Source organism: Sander lucioperca, chromosome 2 (genome assembly GCF_008315115.2).
Source record: "Sander lucioperca isolate FBNREF2018 chromosome 2, SLUC_FBN_1.2, whole genome shotgun sequence".
Classification (NCBI taxonomy): Eukaryota; Metazoa; Chordata; class Actinopteri; order Perciformes; family Percidae; genus Sander; species Sander lucioperca.
Window position 1 is genome coordinate 36,268,004 of NC_050174.1, and position 27,246 is coordinate 36,295,249.

General features: G+C 42.1%; 1 protein-coding gene across 4 annotated transcripts in view; it reads right to left on the reverse strand.

Annotated features, from left to right (window-relative positions):
- Positions 1-27,246, reverse strand: part of adgrv1 (adhesion G protein-coupled receptor V1) — a 170,583-nt gene that overhangs the window by 29,186 nt on the left and 114,151 nt on the right. For all 4 annotated transcript variants that reach the window (XM_035996730.1, XM_031305029.2, XM_031305028.2 and 1 more), the window contains 3 exons: positions 13,089-13,205; positions 5,882-6,060; positions 2,289-2,446 (listed from right to left, as the gene is read on the reverse strand). In XM_035996730.1, the coding sequence (XP_035852623.1) occupies positions 2,289-2,446; positions 5,882-6,060; positions 13,089-13,205 (454 nt within the window). The remainder of the gene's footprint in view (positions 1-2,288; positions 2,447-5,881; positions 6,061-13,088; positions 13,206-27,246) is intronic.

A 27,246-nucleotide genomic window follows, 5' to 3' on the forward strand; every position in this document is an offset into this window, starting at 1 on the left:
CAATAAAACCTTTGCGAGCCAATACTTTATTAATATACCGGTTCAACAAGCATAAACATGTAGACATGTATATATATTTTAATCTGCTCTGCCGCAGTCTCTCATCCACTGCCGCTATGTTTTACACCAGCACAGCGCAGTAGCTCGGCTAATATTAATTGTGACACGCTAAAACAAAACTGTCTGTATTAAGTCGGTTTATCTTAGTTTACCTCATATCTTAAAATTTGCAAATTCTTGTAAACTTAGCTGCTGGCTGAGACTAAAAACCAGCCCCTCCTGCCTTTTTTTCCCTCTAAATTCACATGGCTAATTATTATGCACGCCAATAATGTCATGGGACCTTGGCTGCGTCTAATATACACGCTTTAATATTTGTTTATTTATCGCAAGTCATATCGCCATCACTATAATCAACAATGTTATCGCACAACACAGATTTTCCTCTTATCGGGCAGGCCTAGGGCAGAAACACACACTGGCACACTTGCTTGATTTCATTGACGTCAAAAGTCCTGCTATATCTTGCACGGCCCTGTGAGTTTTTACATGTGGGCCTCTCACACACACACACACACACACACACACACACACACACACACACACACACACACACACACACACAGAGATAACCCCTTAGCTTATCTCCGAATGGCTTCAGCTATCCCACAGGTTCTGCACGTAGCTTAGCTGGATGGGAACGTCAAGGTGACGCAAAACATATTAGATTAACATATCAAGGCGAATCAAAAGTTTTTTTGTGATTGGTCTTGATCTTTTGTCTGACCACTACACATTGCAGGACTGAAACTGATCAGGGTTGTTGTAACAGTGCCTGTGGCTTTCAGGGAATGAGCAGAGGCGTAGCCTGTGTTTAGAACAACACAATATTACAGGCCTTTCCATCACAGTTGTTTTATTCCCCATTGGACTCTGGACATGTTGAAACAAAGCCAATACTGATATAGTGCAAACAATTGTACACTGCACTCTGCCAAAAGCTAAATGCAGTCCATAGTGTTTGTGTACATGTTGTGTTCATGCTCCTATGTGTGCATGTGTATATGTGGTGGTACTGTGCGTCCACATAAAAACTAAAGGTCCAATCAACTCTGATCCATCACTGCATGAACTTTGACAAAGTATTTTGCTGTCCAACTTTGGGTTTTTGAACCCATTTGAATTGCCATTCATGTGCAGGTTTTCACAGAGCTCACACATACTGTATTTACACCTCAAAGGCCAGTCTTACTTCTGTGTTTGTTACACACATCCTCAGTCAGGACTTTAGACTGTGGCTTTGAATAGTGTGTGCTGTGCTTACCTTTCCCGGCATTCTCTCTCTCTCTCTCTCTCCCTCCCTCTCTCTTCCTCTCTCTCTCTCTCTCTCTCTCTCTCAGGGTAAATAAGAAGTTAAAGAAGCTGCTGAAACCTTGTTTTCCTCTCTACTTTTTACTTTCAACACACAGTTGTGTACAGTACCATACTCCACGTCTCCTTGTCCCTCAACTCACCCCAAACCTATGCTGCTGTCCACACCGTCTCCCATATGGAAAAACCCTCTGACCTTTAGCCTCAGACTGGTGTGTAAACACAAAAGAATTGCTCTCTTGTTAATAATGCACACCTACCTGCAGCTCAACAAAGCACTGTTTTGGTTTCCTACACTACTTCAGAGGCCACACACAGCGTGTCGGGCAAACCGCGTGCCAGCCAAAGGACTAGCACAAATCCAGGCTTTGCTTTGTCATTGGAGGGCCTTGACTGAGCAAAACAAGCTGCAGCCAGCTGACTCTCACTGAGGGCCACTGAGTCCAGCTATGATACTGAGAGACAGAGCCTGTAAGCTGAGCAAGCTAGGGGCTGACATTTTTAGCCAAAAAATAGGGGTGGATGCAGCCTAGTTCCTGAGAGCATCCTGTCAGCAGGTTACTTGGTTTTGTGTTATTTGTACACAGTGAGAGATCGTGTGACTGTACACTTGAGCAATTGTACTAAGTTATTATCTTTTTTGTGTGAATACTAGGTTTTTCCTGGCTCAGAATGCAGCAAGCATTATCGGTCCGCGTACAGTAAAGGCAAAGAGTCTGTGTTACCTAGAAATCTATGCATTTACCTGTTATTTTTGACAATTTAATAAACAAAAATGTATATTGTGCTTGAGTAAATAAAACCACTGAATATATATTTATGCCTCATATACTGTAGGAGAACGCATATCTCAAATCGATGCTGAAGTATAACTGCATTCACTTATGTGTGTGAACACACATGCACGCATTTGGTACCTGTGCTGTTGGTTCGTCCGCGGTACATGTCGTCATAGGCCTTCCACTGCTGAGTAACCTGATAGGCGTGTATGAACACGACCATGACTGCAACCAGACAGATGAGAGGCACCAGCACTGCCGTGCACAGAGCTGCATAGATGTTTGGGATGAAGCACCTAGAGAGGGGATGGAAAAAAATTGGGAGTGATGTGTTTTTTTCATGTAGAAAGAAGCAGAATGTACAGAGAAAGGAGAGGAAATTATGCATCCGGCTCAAAGGTAAGCTTTAGAAAATGGAAACATATTACATCACTATAATGCTCTATATTTAGTCCAAGTTAGGACTTTGTTTCTTCAAGTTTCACAAACAGGATCTGGCTGGTGAGACCTCTGAGCCCGCCTAAGACTCAAGGCGTTCTTGCCCAACAACAGCTTTCGCCTTCAACAGCAAAACACGTATGTTCTTAAATCTTCTGAGCAATCAGGTCACCCTGCAGCCACAGTGGGATAATATCTAAGGCCAGAGGCGCTTAAAAGTGTTTGATCTATTTAAAAGAAGGCAGAACCTTTTTCAGGAACAAACAACACGTGTCTCCTGCTTTGAAAGGGAGATGAATATGGAGTGGTTATGTGAGTTCATCTGCTGATCCTGCCGAACAGTCAAAAGCTTTTTTTCTTGAAAAAGTGGAATTCTTTATTTAAGCAGTCTGTTAAATTACAACAAAGTTATTTCTCTTTCTGCAATTTGCCTAGTGTGACTCAGTATGACTTGTTTTCCTGGGAAATCTTCATTGAGTTCTTTCCCAGCTTCTGTCCAATCAGATGTGTTTTTTCTTTACAACAACAACTGAGCAAAACATCTTTCTCTGGTAAAAATCAACAACCTCATAAAAACTGTAACTGCCAAAACACTCATGTGACTTTGACCTTTTCACAAAACAAGCTCGGCCCCTGGTTTGGTGGGAGCGTGAAATACAGATAGGACTTCACGGCAGAACTGAGTAGTTGCAGAGATATAATTAGAGCTATGCTAGCCATAACATAGCATGAGGTAGGCCAAATAAAGCATTGCGTTAACCGGTGCCAGCAAGACAGCCAGACCATGAGAGTGTAAACACACTGGAATATGGATATTTGTATGGCTGTGGCCTTGTGAGAGGATGAGATTCTACTGTAGTGAAAAATCCTAAGAAAGTCTCATGAGAAATAAAAAAAAAACAAAACATTACCCAGGGACACATTTTACCAACTTTATAGTTTGGGAGGGAATACATAAAGTGAGTAATGCCTTTTATGGGGGATTTTCATAGAAATACTGCAGGGATTTTCTTTTCTATACATATGGTTGGACTGTTATGGGTCACTTAAGCACAGGGCCATGTTTAAGGAACACCTAATATAAAGTTAAAGGTATAAGTCAACTCTATCTTAAGGAGACAGACATGCTTCTGTAGTATCCTTTGACTTGCATAATGTGATGACAGGACATAAAAGTTGTACATTTTCATTTGCACAGGTAAGACTATAAAACAGCCTGCATGGAATAGACACATGTAGATGTCAGGTTTAAATGTCCGCCTCCCCAGGAAATTACTTGAGCAACTTCATAGCCTGGCTTTGAAGTAGCCACACTAACCATGAATCAGTCTGTCCAAGTAACACCATTTATCATGTTAGACTCAAATAACAAAACCAAAAAAAACAACTATTTAAATTGTTTTTTCAACTCCAAATCATGGTTATGAAATTCACTTCACTAGCAAAAGCTAATTGGGTGATGCATCAGTGGTGAAATTTCAGTGATGGCTTCTGCTCATCAACAGTCACTTGTGCCACAGTAAAAATCAAATGAGGTTCAACTAACATAGCACTAATAGGAGCTCTCAACCACACAGTGTGAGACCCAGACAGATGAAGGTACACCTTAATGTACCCTGTGTAAGTACTAATCAGGGTTCATCATTTTTTTTTCACTGTGAAAAGTGAAAAAAAAATTTTACTTGCCCAAAGTACATTTTTCTGCTCCCCCCACCCAAAAAAAAGTGTCAAAAAAGTAAAAATATTGAGAAAAAAATGGTCAAACTTCAGAAAAAACATTAAAAAAGCGTAAACAAACAAAAAAGCATCACATTTTTTATTTGTTTTAAAAACAATGAAAAAAAAAAACGCGATACGCCAACTCTATTCTTTATTTGCCAACGGCGCATTCAAATCATATCACTCAACAAGCATTCTCTGACGGTAGCAAGAGAAGGATAACGTCACTTTATGATACGATGATGCCCGAACAGGCAAGTAGGTTGTTATATTTACTTTCCCGACGTGGCGTTTTACTTGACCAGGGCCATCGGGCAACCCTTACTGTTGAACCCTGCTAACTATATGGAAGACAGAGTACCAGCACCACAGTGGTGATAGAAGGGTGACAACAGGTAATCATGACAAAAACAGGGCGAAAAGGTGACTTCTGTTGATAGGATACACATGAAATAAAATATGTATGACACAAAAATGCTCACTGACGCAAGGTTTGAGCTTGACACCTGTTTGTAAGCAAGCCGGGTGAAACTGAGACAACTTGAGTGTTGAGAAAACAAGACGGCTACCTGTTTACATGCAAAAGGAGAGAGAGAGAGAGGGGAGAGAGAGAGAGAGAGGGAGAGAGAGAGAGAGAGAGAGAGAGAGAGAGAGAGAGAGAGAGAGAGAGAGAGAGAGAAATAAAAGGCTGCCTCATTCCCTGTGAGGAAGGTACGCTTCCAGGGAAACTGAATACTCCTCTGTATCCTTGAGTCTCTCATGTATACGCTCACTGTCTTGCAAACACCCTACCCACCCACCCACAGGAAACACGCACACACCCTCGATCCCAAGGATAACAGCCACACCTAAGACCTCTGGCTAATTTTAGATGTGATTTAAGTGCTCGAACTTCATCGGTATTTGATTTAGCCCGTCACACACACGCTTTATCCCACACGCAAGACGGCCCCTGAAGCACATATTGCAACGTAAAAAGTTTACTACGGCAATTACCACACACACACACGCACGCACCCTTAGACACACCTGACTAGCAACCATTGTGCAGGTTTTTTTACAAAGTGTCCTCATATGTTGTGTTCTAGGATTCAGGTGCTCTATACATAGATGGCAACCAGTTATTTATAGCACACACACAGACACAAAACAAAGCCAAATGGGAAACGGGTTATTTAAGATTGCTCCCTTCCTCCCTACACCCTTCTGTGTAAAAGCCTCCACCTTTAAGGTGAAGAATCAGGTTTCTATGTGGGGAGACTTATTTATTCATTCATTTGATTGGGCAAACTACCTCCTCACATGATGTCACTGGCTCAGGTGTTTTCTGTTTGCTCACCTCTACCCTGAAGTGGAATTTGCCTAGGTCTGAAAAAGAACCTTGAAGTCACCACGACTGACTCAGACTGGTGTAAAAAAACTACACCCACGGGTCCTCTTACAAAAACAGATTACGTCAGTGTTGGGTCGATTCCACCTCCCTTTAAGCAGTTCTAAAGACGACTTGTGTGTGTGTGTGTGTGTGTGTGTGTGTGTGTATTTGTGCGCCTGTGTTTTGCAATGTCCACACTCACACATCTCCTTGCACCAGTCCGTATACACTATGTATGGTCCATCCGTAGCCGCCGAGCAAGACGATGACCAGGACAATGATAACGAGAGCTGGAAGTCCCCAGCCCAACAGGAAATAGAGCAGGTATCGACGCTCTGTGTGCTCGTCATTCATCACCAGAACTTGCCAGAAGTTCACCGCCTGGGGACAGAGATTGAGAAAACAACTTATGTAAAGAAAAACAGATATGTGTTAACACAAGTAACACCTTAACACCTTATATAGACTATAATATTTCTCGATAATGTTGTGAGGAAAATGAAAAAGTTTTTTGGAGTTTGAAGGAGTTTTCCATCTTTCTTTGAGAACATTTGGTGCTCATGGTGAGTGAAGAAGTACAACCACATTTTTTAATCACACCCACAATAGCTATATTTGCTTTGTAATCTAGCAGGCTTTGATAGTCTCATCCATCTGAGACACTGAGCCCTGCATTGTTACATGAGCAGCTTTTCTGAACACCTGTTGGTTGCAACACAATGTATTACCCCTGTGTGAAGACCTCCGCAGACAATAACATATCTCTCAGACAATGTTAAACCGCTGCACTGGTGGAGAGCAAAGGGCAAAGGTTACTTTCAAGTTTTAACGTTGAGCTACAGGGAAAAAAACAAAGTATCTCTTTACTTTCCCAGTCTTTCTTGTGGGCTGGGGTTACAAATTGGTGACCTTTACTCCATCTAACCTCATTACGACCACACCGTTTACAGCCTATACAGATTTAACTTTCATTTAAAAAGGAAAATAAATGTAGAAATGGGTTATCAATAAAGCAATTCCTTCGTTTGTTCAGAGTAATAAACATTTACGCAACAGCTAAACAACTATAATGATCAACAGCTGATGATGTTTATGACTGTCCATCTGCCTGCGGACTGCAGACTTATAGCTGGAACACACCGGGCGCACAAGTGTCGCGTAGCGTAGATACGTGCCTGATCGTGCCCTTGGCCATTCATACCGGACACATATTTCTATGCGCCCGTCACAAAGCAATCCTTTTCCTCTTAGCTCTAGGTGTTTTATTTTGAATGTGTTTTATTTTTGTAAATTATCCGCCTGCACTGTGGTCTTCCTGTATGTGATTACCTGCCTGGCTTGTGAAGGGAATTCTGTCTAAAATAAGGCCCTAAGGCCTGTCAAATCTGACTTCAATTTATTAATTCCCACGCCTTCTTACATCGGACTAATCTGAGACGTAGAGTTCAGTTAAGCAAGTTTACTAAAGTCCAGCATTTAAGTTTACAAAACACAATTGTGGGTTCACAAAATGACACTAAGTTTCCCTAACCGCAGACAAAAATATTTTTGCTTCAAGTCAGCAAAGTCTATGTCAGATAATGAACACCGTCTAACCATCTTCCTATCTTTTATCATCTTGCTTGAAGGCGTCCCCCTCCTCTCTCCCTCCTGTCTCCGGGCAGATTTTCCAGCTCTCACATAGACACACACAGTGACCCAAGAGCCACCCCCTCCCGTTCCACTTCTCCGTGTGGTACAGAAAAACATACACTTACATTTCTGGGCTATAAGGTAATAAAGCTTAAGCAACTATCTCTGTGTCCCGAGTCTATACATTATACGGGGAATACAACTTTAATACTGAGAATAACACATCTAGATGATAGAAATATTTCTACACTTGACACATACGCTCCAGTCCCGCGCAAGAAATAGAGGAGACGCCGAAACTATCGTTGCAGAGCACGGGCCGACGCGGACGCTACGCGCCCGGTGTGAACGGACAGATTGGATTAAATGGGCGCTGAAATAAAAATAGCTGCGCTAGGCTGCTATACGCGACGCTTGCGCGCCCGGTGTGTTCTGGCTGTTAAGCAGGACATTTGCACAGTGGGCATAAGGTATGCAACAAATGACATAAGGTTAAAGCGACGCTGACCTCTTCCTCAGACAACCTCCGTCTCCCCCGTAACCTTGTATAACCATTGATTATGTAGTTCTGTGCAGCACACAATCCTGCGGCGAATCACCAGATCGCTATTTTTTCTGGTCTGAATGGGCCCTAACAGCTTTACTTGACTGCACTGAGACAATAGCTTGATGTCAGTTAGATTCAAGAAATGCCTTTCCTTGGCAGGCTTGTGAGCAGGCTGGAGCCACTGAGGTACAGTAAATGGATTATGGGTAACTTTGAGCGGAGCTGTTGCCCCTGCAGTGGCTACTTCCTTCACTGACTGTTGATACTGCAGCCTAAGAATATTGCAATATGTTACCATGCTAAATGACGCTGAATGATCAATATGCTTGCTGACTAGGTGGCTTGACCATTGGTTATGCTTTTGTCTTATCGCCATGCTAACTGCCATTCAACCAAATTACAAAACATATATTTCTTATATCTCTCTGTTTCTCGCCCCCCTCTCCCCAACCAGTTGAGGCATAGAGCCCGAGAGCTAGGTTCTGTGCGAGGTTTCTGCCTCTTAAAAGGAAGTTTTTCCTCGCCGCTGTCGCACCAAATGCCTACTCTTGTGGGAATTGTTGGGTCTCTGTAAATTATAGTGTGTTCTAGAACTACTCTATCTGTAAAGTGTCCTATCTGTTATGATTTGACACTATAAATACAACTGAATTGAATTGAACAGCCATACAAATAGTTTGGGTTTTATATTTGTCAAGGTTTTGCGGTTTGTGAGATTTCTGTTGCCATCGCAACACAATGGGAGTGAATAGAATTTGAACTGAACAACACAAATTCAACAGCAATGTGTCTTTTCAAAGAAAATGTCCTGTTAGTCTAGATAATCCATAGATATTGTAGTGAATAGTTTACACTGGAACTACTTCCTATTGAAGGAATACACCATGAAAACATTTGACAGCGTGTTCTGTGGATTACTCAGATTGCATTGGGAATTTTGAATTACAAATTACAAATACAACTGAAACTATCTGCACTGCTGGATGCCACTGATGGTAAGTGCGTATGATGTAATGTAGGGTAAACTGATCCTTCAAGCGTGATTGAAGCAGTAGCATTGTTGGGAAACTTGCCACCTGGATGTCTGATCACATGATTGACTGACTGGCTAGCCTGATGGCCACTGGTGGCCACTTATCCACCCATTATCACAATCAAATACATCCGTCTACTAGCAGAACACTGGCAGGGATCGTCCAACAACAAAGCAGTGAAATTAGCACAATGTTTGGCTCACTAGCACTTTGAAACAGGGCAAAAATACACATACAGTAGGCCAATGCAAGTCTTTAGTAGGTCCTGGCTTAAAGAGCTGTTCAGTATTGTTATGCAATATTATGCATGTTGAGGATGCCTCTGCAGTCAAGAAAATGCAGGTCTGGATAGTGATTCAATTATTGGCTGTTTTCTGGCAAAATGTCAGTGCATATTCCTCTGACCAACTATTGGACATCCTTACACACACACTGCAGTTATTGATTTGAAGTCTTTTTTGTGGTCTGAGATGGGTTTGCTAGCTACTTAGCTGAAAGCAGCTACCTGATTGGGGGGAAAATGAGCTGTGAGACATCAATGGGGTCGATACAGAGACGGTGATGAGGACAGAAAGGTTTTAAAGCCACACATCAATCAAAGGAAGAGCAGCAATATTTTCATTGTCAGCTGCTATAGTTGCTGACAAAAAAGAAATGGCCAGGGACAATTTTGGCAGGGGTGTTAAAGCACAAAGGGCAATTAAAAAAAAAAGTGTGAGTGAGCGACTGTATGAATAAAAAAAAATTAAAATCCAAAGTGAACTTTTTTCCTCCAAACCACATTTTTCCTCCTATTTGAAGTCCTTCTGGGGTGAATCATAGCTACTATTTCCACTAGATCATATCAGCTTTACTACCATACTAACTACTCCAATGTGCATTGCACAATGCATTTTATCTGTTATCGTCATACAAATTCTAACACTTCTTAAGCCACATGAAAGCCTTTGGTCTGAGCCTTTATCCCTTAAGATATCTCACAGGTCATCTGGTAAACATTCTGACATGAAAAACGGGGCTAATCTTATAATACTCCACCAATAATAACGTATGTGCCAGAAGAGATTATATCCACTACATAAACAATGATTATGTTCACTTACAAACGTCACACGACAAAGGGCTGATGGCAACAAAACAACAGTAGTTACGCAAAAGGGGGACAACGAGAGGAAAAGTTTATTTGGGGACAGGTCTCCTCGGTATAATGCTCTAGTACAATACATACAATTACTGGTTAAATTTGTTTTCCGTGTTAACGTGGTGGAACTCATTTCAACCCAGACTAAATGACTTGTACACATTCTTGTTGCCTAATTCATTGTTGGACACAGAACAACTGTTTTAAGAGATTTTGAGTCATGACGACAATGGATCACATTTCCCACCTTAAAATGCAAAGTATTATTTGGGCCTGAGTTCAGTTTTCAAAACACCCTGAGCCACCACCTAATGAAGATACGTTAGTTTGCAGTCATTTTTAAACTGAATATGTAGGGCAACAGTTAATACAAACAAGACAAAGTTGCTGTCCCAGTTAATGTCAGTGGATCGTTTCCAAATTTGAATTTATTTTTTTCTTCCTTATGGAGGATTCTTTATGGTTTCCTAGCCTCTATCAAATCTATCAAACCAGGCTATATTTCTGAAGTTTTAAAAATACTAATCAAACAACATGAACAAGGAGTTATTTTAATTAAGTCAATGAATTTGTTCCACTTCAGGGCAGGATTTGGAGGAGAAGGATCAGCTGAGGTAAAGGGTCTCTCCCTGGGGCAGCGCTCCTCTCTGGAGGAGCTGCTGATGAAGGCCATCGCATTCCTGTGTTTTATCAGCAGATCATAAGTCATCTAGGGTCTCTCTGAAGGATTAAAATTGGCTTAGGCGAGACGTACACTGGCAGCTAAAAATCCTATTATTATTTTGGCTTTGTGTGTGGGATAGATCTGATGTTTTTTTTTTAAATAACTGTATGACATAATTGTATGATAAAATAATAAGTGTAGTATTTTAGTGTTTAAAGCTATAGTGCGTAGTTTCTGTCGCCCCCATGAGGAATTCTAAGTAATGACAACAACACTGTCGGCGCGTCCACGTGATACAAGCCTTCCGTGATCGCGCACGCGCCCCCACCCCTCCTCCACGCAGTTGCTAGTAGCCAAGGAGGACACGGAGGATTAAAATAACGTGATGGACTCTTCAGAAGAGGTCATTACCTTCACTCGAGTTTCTGCGCGGGAAAGTCGCCGGACGACACAATCTTCTGAACATAGTCATACTGAGAAATACAGAGAGAGTTGGGTGGAGCTGATAGTCTTAATTAGCTTTGTAGCAACTCATTTGGCAATGGCTTGAATGTAACGGACGTTCATTAATATCAGAAAGTTACGCACTAAAGCTTAAAGCAGTAATGGAATAGCAACACGGATTTCGGTGCCTCATTTCGGTACCACTTAAATGTCTGCGCTGCTCTCTGATGCTCTGAAACAGGCGGTAGAGGCAACAGAAGATTGCTTAGATACTTAAGTTTCCTTTTATCTCCAGTATGCACTGCTGTGGTTTTATCAAAGAGGCAACATGGAAGTCTGTGTCTGTGTAAGTGCTGCTGCTTTCAATTGCTGCTCCTGTCACAGCGCGGAGCAGGCACACTTTGCTCCTCCTCCCCCCTGTTGTGTTTTGATGTTGTACCGTCACGTGACTCAGCGGCGCCGGGCAAACAAGCAAGCAGTCAGGCCCGGCAGCGGCCAGCACAGAAATGCAATGAAGGGAGAAATTTTATTAAATAAACACTCTACCTGAAAAAATAAATTATTTTAATTTGTTCTCAAGTGATAACTGTGTGCACTTTGTTTATTTAAGAAAATAATTCAGACATGACAATGTATGGGAAAAATGTTTTGTTACTGTTCTATTGTTTCTGAACTAAAACTATTATGATAAAAGTATTTTCTATTTACCTTTAAACTTTGCCCAAATTCTGTCCTGGGTTTTAACTAATTAATAATCCAAACGAAAAATCACAAAAACACGTAAAGGTCATGAAAATTCATTTAGATTTAGCACCTTGATGATGCATTCACCTCCATCGGTATCGGTGATACTGGCCCTGTATTTACTTGGTATCAGATTGATACCAAATATTGCAGTGTGATCCGTTGCACCCCTAATATCTTCTTCATGTTTGCATCTTAAGCTGCAAATTGGGACTTTGCTGGCCGAGCTTTCTTCTTGGCAGTTATGTCACATAAAAGAGAAAACGTAATAGAGGGCAGATGGTCAAGTAGGAGGGGCGGAGCTGCTGGACTGAGGTGTTACTAAGTGGTACCAGTCTAGGGTCAAAGATCGTGCCACGCAGCAGTCTGGTACCTCCATCTCACCCACTAATCAAAACCTGCCTAAGCCCACATGGTGGAGGAATGAAGTTTTCACTAGGTATTACGTAAAAAACACATGCTTCACGTAAGGAACAAAAGAAAGAATGGAAACCCTGTTTATGCAAGTCATGAGGAAAACGAGCAGGAGAAGGAAAAGGAGATTTGACCTACAGGTGCCCTTTAATTAGAAATAATCATATTTGAATGTCCAGATTAACGGCAAGAAACTACAGTGAAGAATACAAAGTGGAAAAAAATAATGGGATCATATTAGAGTGTATAATATGATAAACTATGAGAGCATTTTAGAAGCCCCGTTTAGCTTTCACTGACAAACTGACTTTATTGACCCTCCTGAGTCAACTCTTGGCTCTATTGTCTGGTTGAAGGCCTAGTGACTAGACATCATTGTTGAGGCTTGCAGACTGGACAGACACAGTTTTACAAGGTGATATAAGGCATGGGGAAACAGCCTTCAGACCTCGGCTCTTTATCCAAGTAAAAGAACAGAAACAGAGCAAATGAATGTCAAATGGGGGACTCAACATGGGGACTTGGCTTGGGAACCGGAGAGTAGCCAGTTCAAGTCCCCAAACAGACAAAGTACGGAGTGTGGACGGGTAGCTGGAGAGGTGCCAGTTTGCCTCCTGGGCACTAATGTAGGGGGATGTTCACTGCTGGTGGCCGTGCCTGTATAAAGAATGTATGTGATAATGTTTTTGTCCGAATATGTAGGTTTAATGCTATAAGTGGTAAGAGTAAGAAAGAGTTTTTTTAGTCACTATGTAAAGTCAAGTGTGTTACTTGTTAACCTGCTGTTACCTGTATGAGCATCCAAAAGAACTGACTGAGGTGGAAATAGTGAGAGAAGAGGGCCAAAGCAGCACAGCTGTCCTCTGAAAACATCCGGCCACGGAAAGCTGAAACCAGGAAACATATCTGTAGAGAAAGAGAAATAAAGACAAATTTAAAATCAGTTTCCATTGTGTGTAAATGAGCCTTTCATCCTTCAGCATATGAAGCAGCAGCAGCATGTTGCATCATGGCAATTACTGTACAGTATGCACACAATCTGCTCTGTTTGGAGAACACAGTGACTTTTTCATGACTACCTGGCACACTTGCTTGCACGCAGACAGGCGCATTACTCCTTGCATTGTCAGCAGGTCATACTGTGCAGGAGGTGATGTATTGCTTTACATTTTTAAAGGAGAGAGAGCAGGATTTAGATAGCCCTCCTCCCAAAGAGAGACAACCTATCCTGCAGACCTGTTACATCACCATGCAGCAAGCTATGCAGGCGGGAGTAAAAATACAAACATCGACAACATAACGACGCTGACAAATGTGTGCATTTCGTATCATCCAACACGCACAAACGTTTGTACAAATGAGTGGGTTTAACACTACTCCACATAATGGAATAAAGGCCATTGCAGATTCACTGCAGAAAACAGCCTGTGGTCAGTGTGTGTGTGTGTGTGTGTGTGTGTGTGTGTGTGTGATAGAGGGAGAACAAGGAAGAGAGGGTTTTGGAGGCCACAATTCAATCTGTAACAGGACTGTGCGGAAAACCCATGAAGGCAGCAGAAAATACTGTTCTGCTGTCCAACAGAGAGCTTCATTAACCTCTGGCACTGAGCGGTGCCATTGCAGCCGGGGCGATTGTTACATAACCTACAGCCTGTCGGCCCCCTGCCAGTGCCATGGACCAGAAAGCGGGTGAATGGAAGGGAGTAGGGAAGAATGATAACTTGGTGCCAAATGTTACTTAGATGATAGTAGCAGACAGAGCTTCAGGTAAAAACGGCAGACTATATTTTATTGTAATTTTGGGGAAGATCTTAAGAGAGTCTTATTACACACAAACTACATACAGTCATTATCTCTGTAACCTCAACAGTCATGTGAGTTCACTTCAAATGATTTTGAAGACAGACAAGATTACCTCTTTATACCTCCAAAACAAGCTAATGTATACTGGTGATACAATTCTATGGTTTCGGCTAATTTGCTTAGCTACTGTACAGTAAATAGTCTCTATAGTAACCAGGTAAATAGGAATTGTGAGCAGATAAATGACTGTTTTCCACAATTACATATAGGCACACACAGCTTATATTTGTTTGGCTTCTTTTGTGTTGAACTCACTCATAGTAACGAATGATATTAAGTGACATGACATTTGGATGACACCATAAAGCTTGCATATTTAATTGGGGTGATGTCAATGCAGTCACCCCTTAAAAGTCTTTTCTCTTGGGTGCCCAGATAGCTCAGTTGGTAGAGCGGGCGCCCATATATAGAGGTTTACTCCTCGACGCAGCGGGCCTGGGTTCGACTCCAACCTGCGGCCCTTTGCTGCATGTCATTCCCCTTTCATGTCTTCAGCTGTCCTGTCAAAAATAAAGGCCAAAAGTGCCCCAAAAAAAGTATTTTCTCTACAAGCTTTCTCTTGAAGTGTATTTTCTGTCTTTGTATCTTCCTCTATGTAGGTTTATTTTTCCTCTGTCCTTTTTTCCTACATTACGAAAAACCCTAAATAACCATTCCTGGATTTTCCAGCTCTTACTAACCCTGTAATCCTCCTGTTGAGTAAGGGGAAAAGTCAGGGCCTTTTTTAAACAAGAATCATGACTCAGTTTCCCATCAATGTTTCAAGCCCTGCAGTTTGTGAGTGGGAGGGATGGCACAGGAAGGAAACTCGTGCCTGAGCTGCCTGGAATCGTGCCTGAGTGGAGAAGCTGTTCAGGTAGCTTATGGGAACAAAGATTATGCGGTGGGGTTGTATGTTTTTGGCAGTGAGTTAGCCTCATTTGGCCAAAGGCACAGTGTGACACACCATCTAGCATCTCAAAAGCAAAACAATGGGGTACTACCAAGCGAGAAATGCTAAATAAACTGCAGGACGCTAGACACATAATCATAAGCAAACATGCAGTATATACACGCATGTTGGTTTAACACAAAAGGCTCGAATTTTGTTAAATCAAGCGTAAGGCACAGTCAAGTGTGGCGTGCACAAAAAGGGTTTGGGGCTGTGTGCACCAAAGGCACACATTAAATTTGAGTGGGTTAAATGATCAGTGGGTGTATTAGTGGCTACTGATAATCACTGCCAATCACTCTCAGCTCATCTCTTTGTCTCACCTCATCTTTTTTTTAATGATTATTTGACCTGCAAAGCATTCTCATGAACGGGTTTGTATGATGTCGTATGAAAACGTATGCAGAACAATTCGTATGATATCCTACGCAATTACGGCGACCGCCAGTCTTGTGTTTTGCTCCTACACTCATCCCGGGACACGAACTCCGCCCCCCCCCACTTAAAAGCCCTGTGTTTCATAACCCACCCATCCACCCAACCTCATCCCTACACGGACCTGAGTGGTCTTCTACAGCGGCAGTCAATGTGGTGCATACAGTAATAAATAAGTGGAATACATACAAATTACAGTTCATTACTTTTCGTAGCTATGTACAAATATTTCATAAAAACAGCCTGATGTTTGGGTTGATTCAATAAAAGTCGGCTGTATCTATAACACATACATATACATTGTGAATACTGAAACACTAGTGACTAGTCTAAGTCTTAACATCACAGCTTTGAGCAATGCACCCACCCAAATTTACTACAGCTTTCCGTGACAAACCCTAATAGCCACAGGGATAACTGTTGAACCACTGAAACTACTGACCTGTGATGAAACAATGACATAACAGGTAGAGAGAAATGGCCTTGTATGGAAAGGAGGGCAAAGGGCTTAGACGAGTGTTCGTGTGCAGTGGTGTGAATAGACTCTCGAACAAGCGGCTGTCCCGCAGATGTTGTGCGTGTGCATGTCTGTTCGGCTGTGTCCTCCATGGAGCTGGGCTGGGAACTACCTGGCTCAGGTCAAGGATAGAAAGCCGGTAAACAGGTATGGTATATCAGTCTGGGTGAGGCAACAGGAAAGATGAAGATTTATTTGATTAGATCTGGTCACAATCTGCCTTTTCAAAAGTCCCTGTAGTCACACAGGCAGGTACACACACACACACACACACACACACACACACACACACACACACACACACACACACACACACACACACACACACACACACACTCTGACAGGAACTTGATCTGACTTTTTATTGCTGTTGTCCCTCTTACATAATCCTGTAGACCTATTGTCTACAGTCTGGCTAATATTTCACCATTTGTGTCATATGGCTAAAATAGCAGGGCGGGGCATGACAAACAACTGAGGACTTACAGTGTTTCTATACGGCTTATTGCCCTGTATGTGACATTAGAGAGGCTGGTAGATACACACACATACACAGACACTGTGCAGTGTAAGTCAAAGTGTTGTTCCAATCATCCCGAGCCATCATGTTTTCTGTAAACAGACATGTTAGGCTGCTGCTGCCATTAGCTAGGGCAGTGTAGAAACACCCAGACTGTCACGGGAGGCAAATTACATGGGAGGCTAGAAAAAAGCCTCCAAATACCAACAGGAAACTGATCTTCCTCTGGAGTGTTTATTCCTTTCTGTGGTGTGTACCAAGGCAGTTCCGCTTTTCCATTTACATTCGTATGTTTATCTAGCCGTACTACGCTATGAGGCAAAAAGCTAAAATTGTAATAAATGAGGTGAGTTTGTGGTTAGAAACTACACAGAAGCTCTCAAAGAATCGTCTAACATTTCTGTGCAGTAGTGGCAGTGTGGCTGTTTGCTTGTGAGGAATCAGTACCAAATGAGGCCCCTAGACCAGATTTTGGAGGAAGAAATCATCCCAAACTTCCTGTAATCTGAGCATGTCATAAACTGGAACCTGCCAATGAAACAACACCAAGACAATCTCTATTCTAAATCTAGTGTAAGCTATGGGGTGTGACAAGGATAAGGGAGGAACCCACCGTCCCTAGAGCTACATTACACTAATTACACACAAACAAAACTGGATGGATACATACAAAAAGAACACAGTAATCTGTTTCTCAAGCCACAAATCTGTGTTAAGGTCAAGCTCTATGGTTTTGAAAGAAATCTAAAGTCAGCAGCAAACATACAAAGATACAGATATGGCCTATGTGGGGGCCCATTAGCCGAGATTAGCTTAGAAGGAATGGAGGTCACAGTTACAACTGGGGCCATTGTTCAGTCCATTGTGAAAATAACACAGGTACATCAACACTGTAGTAATGATGACCTGCCACAGGGATAGCTTAGTAGGGTGGGACAGGTGTGGATGTGGAGTTTATCAAAACCCTATCTACTGCTCTGTAATTTTGTCGCCGGGCCTCCTTATCTTATGTGTAAGACAGCAGGAGTCAAGCTGTCTAGACCTTCGGGCTAGAGACATATTCAAAGCAGAGACTGGGAGGTGCTGCAGGACTCTAAACACAAGTCATGCTAGTGAGGGGTGTGCTATGTGCGTGCTTTCGTATCTGGTAAAACAGGAACCACCAAAGCTCACACACATAATGCCTGAATGCCATTGTACAAATATTATATATCAAGTCTCTCACGCGATCTTGTCCACCCAGGAAACTGCTAGAGAAATAAATTAGAGAGACAGTAAGACATGCAGTAAAGAAAGGGATGTCTTACTATAGGAGACAGAGGCCATGAAACAGCCCTTGAGAATACAAAGAACAAGGCTGAAAACAAAGCAGCTCTACTGCTACACTGTGTTTTTGTGGCCTTGTCATTAGGCCCAAGACCATCTCCTAGGCTAAATATCCAATCAGAGATCTCTCCTTTGTTTTGTGGCCCTGAAGCCATCACTTCACTGCTTCACTGTTGTTGTTTTTGTTCCAGATCTACTGCTGCCTTGGGAATGATTCTACTTATCTTTGACATCATTTAACCTCACTTTGATATGACAAGCAAAACCAAAATGCTTGTTTCTCAACCTTAGCTCGGCAGTGGTGAATGATAAAGAAGATGAAGAGCAAATGGCCTCCAGATTACTGAATCATTCCAGAGACATTAGGAAAAAATAAGTAAAAACACTGTACAGTAGCAAACTAAATAAAGTTAGCTATATCGTAAAGCTACACCACTGTTTAATTATGAGGCCTAACAAAGGAGACTAGAGAAATGCTGCAAAAACTAACTGCAAACAGGAAACAATATTTTGGTGCAGCTACTTTGTTCTGCTGCTGGCTGCAGCTCTCATCCTCGCATTGAGTTCTGCTGCTGATCGATAGCCCTGTGTGCTGATGCTAAGGTAGCTAAGTGTATCAGTGTGGCTAAAAATAGCATCTGCCTGATGCATTACACCACTGAGGGAATGGCGGCCTTAGCTGCCTGCCTGCCAGACTATCAATCTAGACTCTCGTCCAAAACAATTAACCTCCACCGCTCCTCTCATTCAGCCTCCCTTATCCCATCCTTTTCCCTCTACCCCCAACTCCCTCTCCATTCCCCGCTCCACCCTTCATCTGATCTACCCCTGCTCCTCCTCCCTCTCCCTTCTCCTTCACCTCCCCCTTCTCTCGAACAGCTACCGGTCTGATCTAGCTGGTTCCAGCCTCAGCCTGCACCCTGGGTGTTTCCTCTTAAGCCTTTGTTCAGAAAGACATAAAGCAAAAGGAAGGGAGAACGAGAAATATGATATTATCATTTAACCCTCATCATTGTCTCACAGAGGCAATGCTTTCCTATTGAGAAACGTCAGTCTATATTACTATCAATCACGCCACCTCTCCTCATTCACAGCTGACCAATTCACACTACTCTTGTAACCTTAGCGAAGGCAGCTTTAATATGTCAAATTCCATATTGCACTTACGGATAGAGTACAATCATGACTGCTTTAAATTGAGTAATGTGAGTGGCAACATTATAAATTTAAGTGCCAGTCAACCTCATTTTTTTCTTGCCTTACACTATTCAGTATGTCCAAGCATCGTCAGTCTCCTCACGTGCCGCAGCCTCTCCGTTCAAGCGTGTGTGTTTATGTGCTGAAGCACACGGGACAGGCAGTTGCAAGAAGCAGGTTACATGAGGGAATGGCTGATAGGTGGGTCAGTGGGCCAGTGTGTGTGGAGGCGGAGGAGAGGTAAACAAAGTGATTCAAGGGCATTTGCTGGCAAGACATATGAGGTTGTTAAAATAAAAATAAGTTAAGACATGAACAGACGAGCCCAGTGTGAGCAGGGACGCAGCCAGACGTTGTAAACATTCAAGGCTCAGCCCAAACCTTAGCTGCCATTTACGGCAGCTATTTGCACTATTTTTCAATTTATAAAAGAATGCCTAAAAATCCGTACATCATTTGGGAAAAACAGAGAAAAAAGAATCCTCCCTGGGCGCCCGGATAGCTCGGTTGGTGGAGCGGGCGCCCATGTGTAGGAGTTTGCTCCCCGACGCAGCGGACTCCGACCTGTGGCCCTTTGCTGCATGTCATTCCCCCCACTCTCTCTCCCCTTTCATGTATTCTGCTGTCCTGTCAAAATAAAGGCTGAAAATGCCCAAAAAAATAATCTTTAATAAAAGAAAAAAGAAAAAAAAGAATCCTCCCGTTTTTTACTCCATACCACCTAAGAGGGAACAATTGACTATTACTATTTTAAGTTACATAACATAAGTATGGTAGGTGGTTGGTGTAAACAGTAGGGGTGGGGGAAACAATCGATACAGCATAGCATCGTGATATTTTCTGTGGCAATACTGTATCGATACACAGACACCAAGTATCGATCTATTATTATATATGTGTTGGTCAGTTTGTCTGCTTGACAATCCCATTTTGCAGCAATAAAATTGAAGTGAGATGAACAGATGTTGACAAAGTTTCCTTTTGGGGACATAATTTGAAATTGGTAAAAATTTGAAGTTGGAAAAAAAGGTAATAAATTGCAATATATCGCAGAATATTGCAATAATATCATATCGTGACATAAATATCGTGATGATATCGTATCGTGAGGCCTCTGGTGATTCCCACCCCTAGCAGACAGCATTACTCATCTTGAGTTCTATTTTTGTTATACTTGCTGAAGTAGAGTTTCCAGAATGAATGGCGATTTTTTTCCCAAGTAACAGAACTTTGGCACCATTGATTTGCCGGTCCAGTCAGAGAGACTGAAGGGAAATGACACAAAGTTGAAGTTATTTTAAAACCACCAAGAGCCATCCCCCGCTCTGCCTCTGGTGTGAGCCGCTTCATCACAGCTTAGCTAAGTGTCTAATGTCACATTTTAAGGGAAACGCTCAAGTGTTTAACACAGCCGCCGTTGCTGTACACTTCAACATACTGTGCATGTGTGCAAATAAGCAGGTACCTAATGTGTTTTTTTGAACAGCATGCCCTGTTGCTTAAGATCAGAGTGTAGAAGTAAAGTTCACAGCTGTTTTGGGTTCAAGCTCTGACTGAGGTTTACTTGCTGAGCCAGCTGTTGGCAAATAAACATCTTTTCTGATATATTCCCAGAACAAAGGATAAGATTAGAGCCTGCATGTTTTGGAGTTTCAATGTGATCCTTTGTGACACAGCAATACGAGACTGTCAGCACTTTGAAGAGTATGAGGCAGCTGAAACAAGCTCAAACGACAACAAGTTGACAATGTCATTAGTGTCATTTTTGCAAGTCGATGGAATGCGGAAAATCGAGAATATCTCAGAATTGTTCGGTGTAGTCTAAAGCTTTGAAGGGAAAACTAATAAGTGGTAACATATTTACATAATGCCCTGTATTGTGTGTATTTCTGTTGTATTACATTCCAAAAGAAGCCAAATCAGTGCATATTTCAAATATCAAAAGCATTTTAAATTGTGTTTTCTTTCAATTACTATTTTCTCTGTGTTCTCCGTGCAGTGTGCAGACTAAATAGCTAGAATGAAACAACAGACTAAAGAGAGTACATTGAAATGAAATTGTGCTGTTGCTGCATCTCCTACAAATGTTCATGCTCATACCGAGACCAAAGCTCATGCTGCCGATGCAGACGATCTCAGCACTACCACCCACATGAAGCACATTTAGCTGCAATCCAGCAGGCCTCCTCTCTTTGCACCCATTCGCACTTCAGTCAAAAAGGGTCTGCTGCTGGAAAGCTGCAGCTGCTTTCGATCACGACAGGGCTGCTTTCAAAGAGCCTCTTGAATTTCCTTCCTCAACATCTGGTGTGTAAACCAGTCTGGAGACCAGACAGAGAAATTTTGGGTCGCGACTCGAGGCACGACACGCACGTACATGGATTCTTGTGCACACACACACACAGCTATAAAAACACAGTAGCCAGCTGCACAAGGTCAGCTCCCTAAACACACACACTCAATGGGTCTACTTTTCTCCATCACAGACATCTGTGTGGGCGTATGTGCTTTAGTGCATACATGACATGGGTGTGCACCAACCTACAAATAGACTTCTATGGTCTATTGCATTAAACAAACATCAAACTTCATGCTATTCTGGGTCAATAGAAGAAATGCCACACAGCCATTCACTTACAAGTCCATGTCAAGTCTCAAGTCATTTATTTTTTGTGAAGTCATCAAAACAGTGACTCGAGTCGACTGGAGTCCAAGTCACCAAGTCCATAGACTATATTCACGATGTTCCGCTTCCGGGATTGCTCCGTTTGCAGTCAGAAATTCCACCGGATGTCCTACTTTTTGGCTGGATGTCCGTTACCTTCCGCTTACTCTGTGTTGGAATTTTAAACTCCGGTCGAGGACTATGGTTAACTGCTCCTCAGATCTCTGCAGGGTAAATCCAGTCATTCAAAATAATGTAAAAGTTGATTTATATGAGCTCTTCAGCCATAGTTCAGAGGCTCGTTTTTTATCTTCCGTGAAGAATCGGCAGGTGTGAGTGTACGAGCGAATATTCCCCTGTTATCTTCAACGGCAGCTTTGAACCTCATGGAATCCAAAGTCTGCTTGACCCTTACACAGACCTTTAGGATTTATGAGGACTGTGGTTAACTGCTCCTCAGATCTCTGCAGGGTAAATCCAGACAGCTAGCTAGACTATCTGTCCAATCTGAGTTTTCTGTTGCACAACTGAAACAACTTTTGAACGTACACATGTTCCATGTTCCTTCCCGAGGCTATGTTGCAGCGGCACCGTGGCTCCTTCCTTGGCTTAGTGACGATTGTGATTGGTTTAAAAAAAAAAAAGAAAAAATGCCAATAAACCAGAGCACGTTTTTCTTCCATCCCAGATGCTGTGTGGACTAGCCAGACCCTCATTTGCAGCGCTGTGGAGGAAGGTCTGGCAATGCAAGACTACTAGGGCTGCACAATATTTTGTTTCATCGTCTACATCGCGATGTGCGTATGAGCAATAGTCACATTGCAGGACGTTGCGATGTTGACGCTAAAACTTTTTTGCTGCTTGATAGAAAAGTAAACTTTCACTATTCTCCTTTTACATGATTGTTACCAGCCGACCCTTCTTCCCCCCTTTATGGGAAGTGAGGCTCGCCCGTGTGTAGAAAAGTACCGTAAGTGGCAGCTGCTGCTGACAGTGATGCACATGCTTTTCCATGGGTAGTGAAGCTACAGTAGTCAGTAATCACCTGATTAATGCAACGTTATCACGACGTCTCCCGGCCATTTTTCTAAAGCTAATATAGTTAGCCTAAAGAAAAAGTCCCAACTAACGTTACGGTTCGGAGCCGCGACGCTGGAATCGTACCACTAATCTACAACAGATTAGTGTCTGTGTCTGATATAACGTAATTTACACTGATTTAAGTGTTCTTGGATACACAGTTTGTTACTAGTGTGTGACATGCAGGCTCTGCATGCACAGCCAACCACCAATCACAATCAATGTTGATCAATTTATCAAACAACCAAGGCTAGGCCCCGCTAGTCGGCCACAACCTGAAATTTAGAGGAAGCGACGTGCATGCGTTATTACTATCATTCACTTTAGCCTGGATTGATATTATATGAAATACAATGGTGTCATGTCAGTCAACTAGTGTATTTAACCATCTAATTTCCCTCTCCAAAATCACTTCAGAAGACTAGTACAGTGCTTAATTGCTTTGGTGTTTGTAAAGTATTAAAGGTAAACAAAGAATGGTTGAATATTTTCTATTTAGATGCACTCCCCTATATAATCACCCCAGTCGTCGAGAATGATGTATTATTTCCAAATACAGCTATTTATGTCATCTTTTTTCATATCGCAATATATATCGCAGGAAAAAAAATATCGCAGTCAGTTTTTTTTCCAATATCGTGCAGGTCTAGTGCGTACATTAACAAACTTATATATATATATATATATATATATATATATACAACATTAGTATTAAACATTAATATGAAGGACCCCTAAACTGGCACAAATTAGACCACTGCCTTTTGATAGAAGTTTGCTTTTAGATGTGTTATTACAGAAAGCGTATGAAAACAATGACCAAATGCCCATTCAGTGTGTTACTTCAGGAGAATTACAGTGAAAATTATTCCACCCCCTCCCACCCCCCCACCCGCAATATGTAACGTGTCTTTCTAACATATGCACAAGTATGCTGATATGATTATGACAGTGCCATGCGAGTTACATCACAGGCGACTTAACCTACTTGAGTTAAATAAAGCACACACAGATCTCTTTTATGGCGACCTGTTGCATTACTTCCAGATGGCCAAAAGGACGAGGGCAAGTCTAATCATATTGATCGGAAAGTCTACAGAAGCTAACGCAGACCCATTAAAGCAGCCTCATCCACTGCTGTCCAACAGGCCATCGATCCATGAGAGATCCCTTCCGTGCAAATTGGCTGGTCTGCAGCATCTCTCAGTGTTTGTCAATGGGTAGCCGTGAAGCTAATCAATTTATGAAGCGTCTGATGTTAAATACTGTAAGCTCCCATTCATTCCGCTCCTGCACAAAAACCCACGACAAGCTGTGCTTTGGTACCGCACTGTGTAATTTAGACTTAATCAGAGTCACAGCTGTACTACCATGCACTGTACAGGATTATGTCTCAGTTGGCTTCAACTACCAAACCCTAGACCAAACATAGACTAAATTAGCACAATGCTTGGAAGATATCTCTACAGTTGTAATTTACTGCAAACTGTTTTGCAATTTTGTATCAAGCTACTTAGATTAAATCTGCACTCTGAACTTCTTGCCCGTCCGTTCATGTTCTATATACTGAGGGGGAACGGTGTTTACAGCTTAAATGGCTCTCCAGTTGAACTCATTCAAAGGAATAAGAGCAGGGGGATTTGACTCAAACTGTTTCCTTCTAGATATCAGTGCAGCAATTTCTTCTTCAAAAAAGCTCTAGTCATAAAAAGGAGAAGAGCCCAGGGGAGTCATTGATAAGGCACTTCATCCACATGTGCTGTTGAACTTGGCTCTGGCTGTGGAGCTACAGTGACACCTACAGGTCAAAATGGCATAGAGAGCTGTGTGTGTGTGTGTGTGTGTGTGTGTGTGTGTGTGTATACGGTTGAGTTGGTTAAAAGGGTATGTGCACATACGGCCATCTGCGAATGCTTATGTATTTTTGTGCATTCATTAGTGCGATGCATATGCATGTTTCATAACTACGACATTGTGTTGTCTGTTTCTTGACAATATTGTAAACAACATATATGTGTGTGCATATATATGTGAGCACATTCACGTGGGATTTGGGTATGGATGTGTTTATCTGTGTATGTTTGCCTTGTGTTTAATGTTTTTGTCGCTAAGATACATTTTGTCTCCGAGCTAATGCTCAAGCAATCAGCCGCGCACCTGCTGTTGTCATCATCTTAAACTCAATTACTAAATGATCTTCAGGATGAGAGATTCCAGATTTAAACAAAGCTAAAAACAAACCGACAACATAGACTGATTGCAATTTGCCGATAAGCCACGAACAAAAGGCCTTATAATAGACAGTTACATTTGATTACCATTTGCCATTTCCTTCCTCCATTCAACATTTCCTGATTCTGTGAGGAAGTTAGGCGACTCCTTTTCTATTTCAGGCCATTAAGCTGGCATCACAGAGCTTGCTTAAATCCCCTCACTTTCTCTAATGTTGCAGTTTAACAGGCAGGAGAAAACCTCTAATGGCTTTAAAGGCTTTCAACAGAATCTTCACAAATAATGACTTTTTGTCAATATAAATATGAACTGTACAATATAGGTAAAAAGAGACCGCATCAATGTGAATATGCCGTGACGTATGTTACAACTATAGGACACATCCAACCCAAACCAGTGCACAACATCACTGACCTAACACAGTTTTTGGGTAAACTTCTCTAACCCTCCAAGGTTCACTGCACTCGACACACACACACAAAGTTCGGCCAAAACAAGCTGCTAAACTCCAAAAATAGAGCAGGATACTGGGGACTTTGACAACTGTAGGCTCCTACTTTGTTTATCATTTACAACGTCAGCAGACTGGTTGATAAAGTCCTTGGTGACAAACTGAATCACTCCACAGAATTAGGTTAAAGGTGCCTGCTGTTGCATGGAGAGTTTAGAAAGTAGAGCCCTGAGTAAACCAACAATTACTTAAGGTTCAATTTTAAGCAGATTTCTGTTAGGGATAGACTGATTGTCATCCCTGGCTGATTATCGGTCCCTTTTTTGGCAGTTTGCAGATGATCTGTATCGACGTTTTAATTGCCTGATAACTGATAAAATTAATGAATTAAAAAGTGCGCTACTTTGGCTTGGTTACAGCTATTTAAACAAAGCTTTGTGTTGGAGTTTGTAACATTCCAAAATCTTAATTTTGACTTAAAGATTTTCATTTTCACTGTAAATGCATATCGGTTCAAATATCAGTTATCGGTTTCATTAACTAATAATAATCAGTATCGGTATTAGCCCTTGACTTGACACAAGTGATATTACGCCCTGACACCTATCTGCTAATTGTATTATCTTTATCCACTGGAGCAGGTAATGACTAGTCACTGTGTTACAGCTCGAGGGAAGTAACTAGGTCATATCTGTATATAGATTTTGTTAACTCAGATATTCTGTTAAGTGCCCAGTGAACAGTGAGCCCTTGGAACATACATTGCATACAAAAGTAACTTAGTACATATTGCAGCTGAATAACCAAGTTTATGTGAATCTGTATTTCTTACACTGTATAAAAGGTGTGTGTGTTATTGAAATATCCCATCACCTCAGCAATAACTGTCCTAGTCATTGACAGCTTGTAGGATGTGTGCTGTCTTGTGTCTCACAGCTACCAGACAAGGCAGACAGTAGCTAACTGTAGGGGCCCGGTGAAGGAGAATGGCTACTGTGGCCTCCTGTTGCTGTTTACTGTGCTTTTTCTGGAAATAGATGAAAGTTCATGGAAGTGCTTTTAGGGTCACCAGCTGTTAGGACAACACACATTTGGCAAAAATGAGAGTGTAACTTCCAGAGTCCAGAAAAGGCGGAGTCTGCTGCAGCACAAACTATAGTTAGACCAATATCATTAATCCAACCTACATTGCACACAAACATTGATTGCTTGCAACCTATAAAAAAAAGCACAGTATATGCTCATAATTACTGCAAATACTACACAGCTGAATGGCACTAGGTCTGTCCATCCATTACAATATCTAACTATAAATCGAGGAACCTCTATGCGTGCGTGTGTGTGTGTGTGTGTGTGTGTGTGCGTCTCCTGCATGTGCAATACAGCAGCAGGGCCGGGGAGTTGCTACATCTCTAGACGGCGGCTCATTGATTGTGGTTCACCAACTCTGCTCTGCTACCAACGGAGAGACCAAGCATGTATTTGCAGTGGGCGACCGGTGTTGTGCCAAAAAGTGTTCACCCGCCAATAACTGATTGCTATGCTGGCTACCCTACATCCACATGATGAAATGAATCGTTAACAAACATGTAAGATGAACGCCCAGGCTCTTGGGCTCTCCAGCATGTTGTTTTGTTGCCAGCGGTTGCGCACATTTCTGCGGCCGTTCGTTCTAAGCGCGGTAGCAGCTTTTCCAGCAGGCTGAACAGGGCTCATTGCTGCACATGATT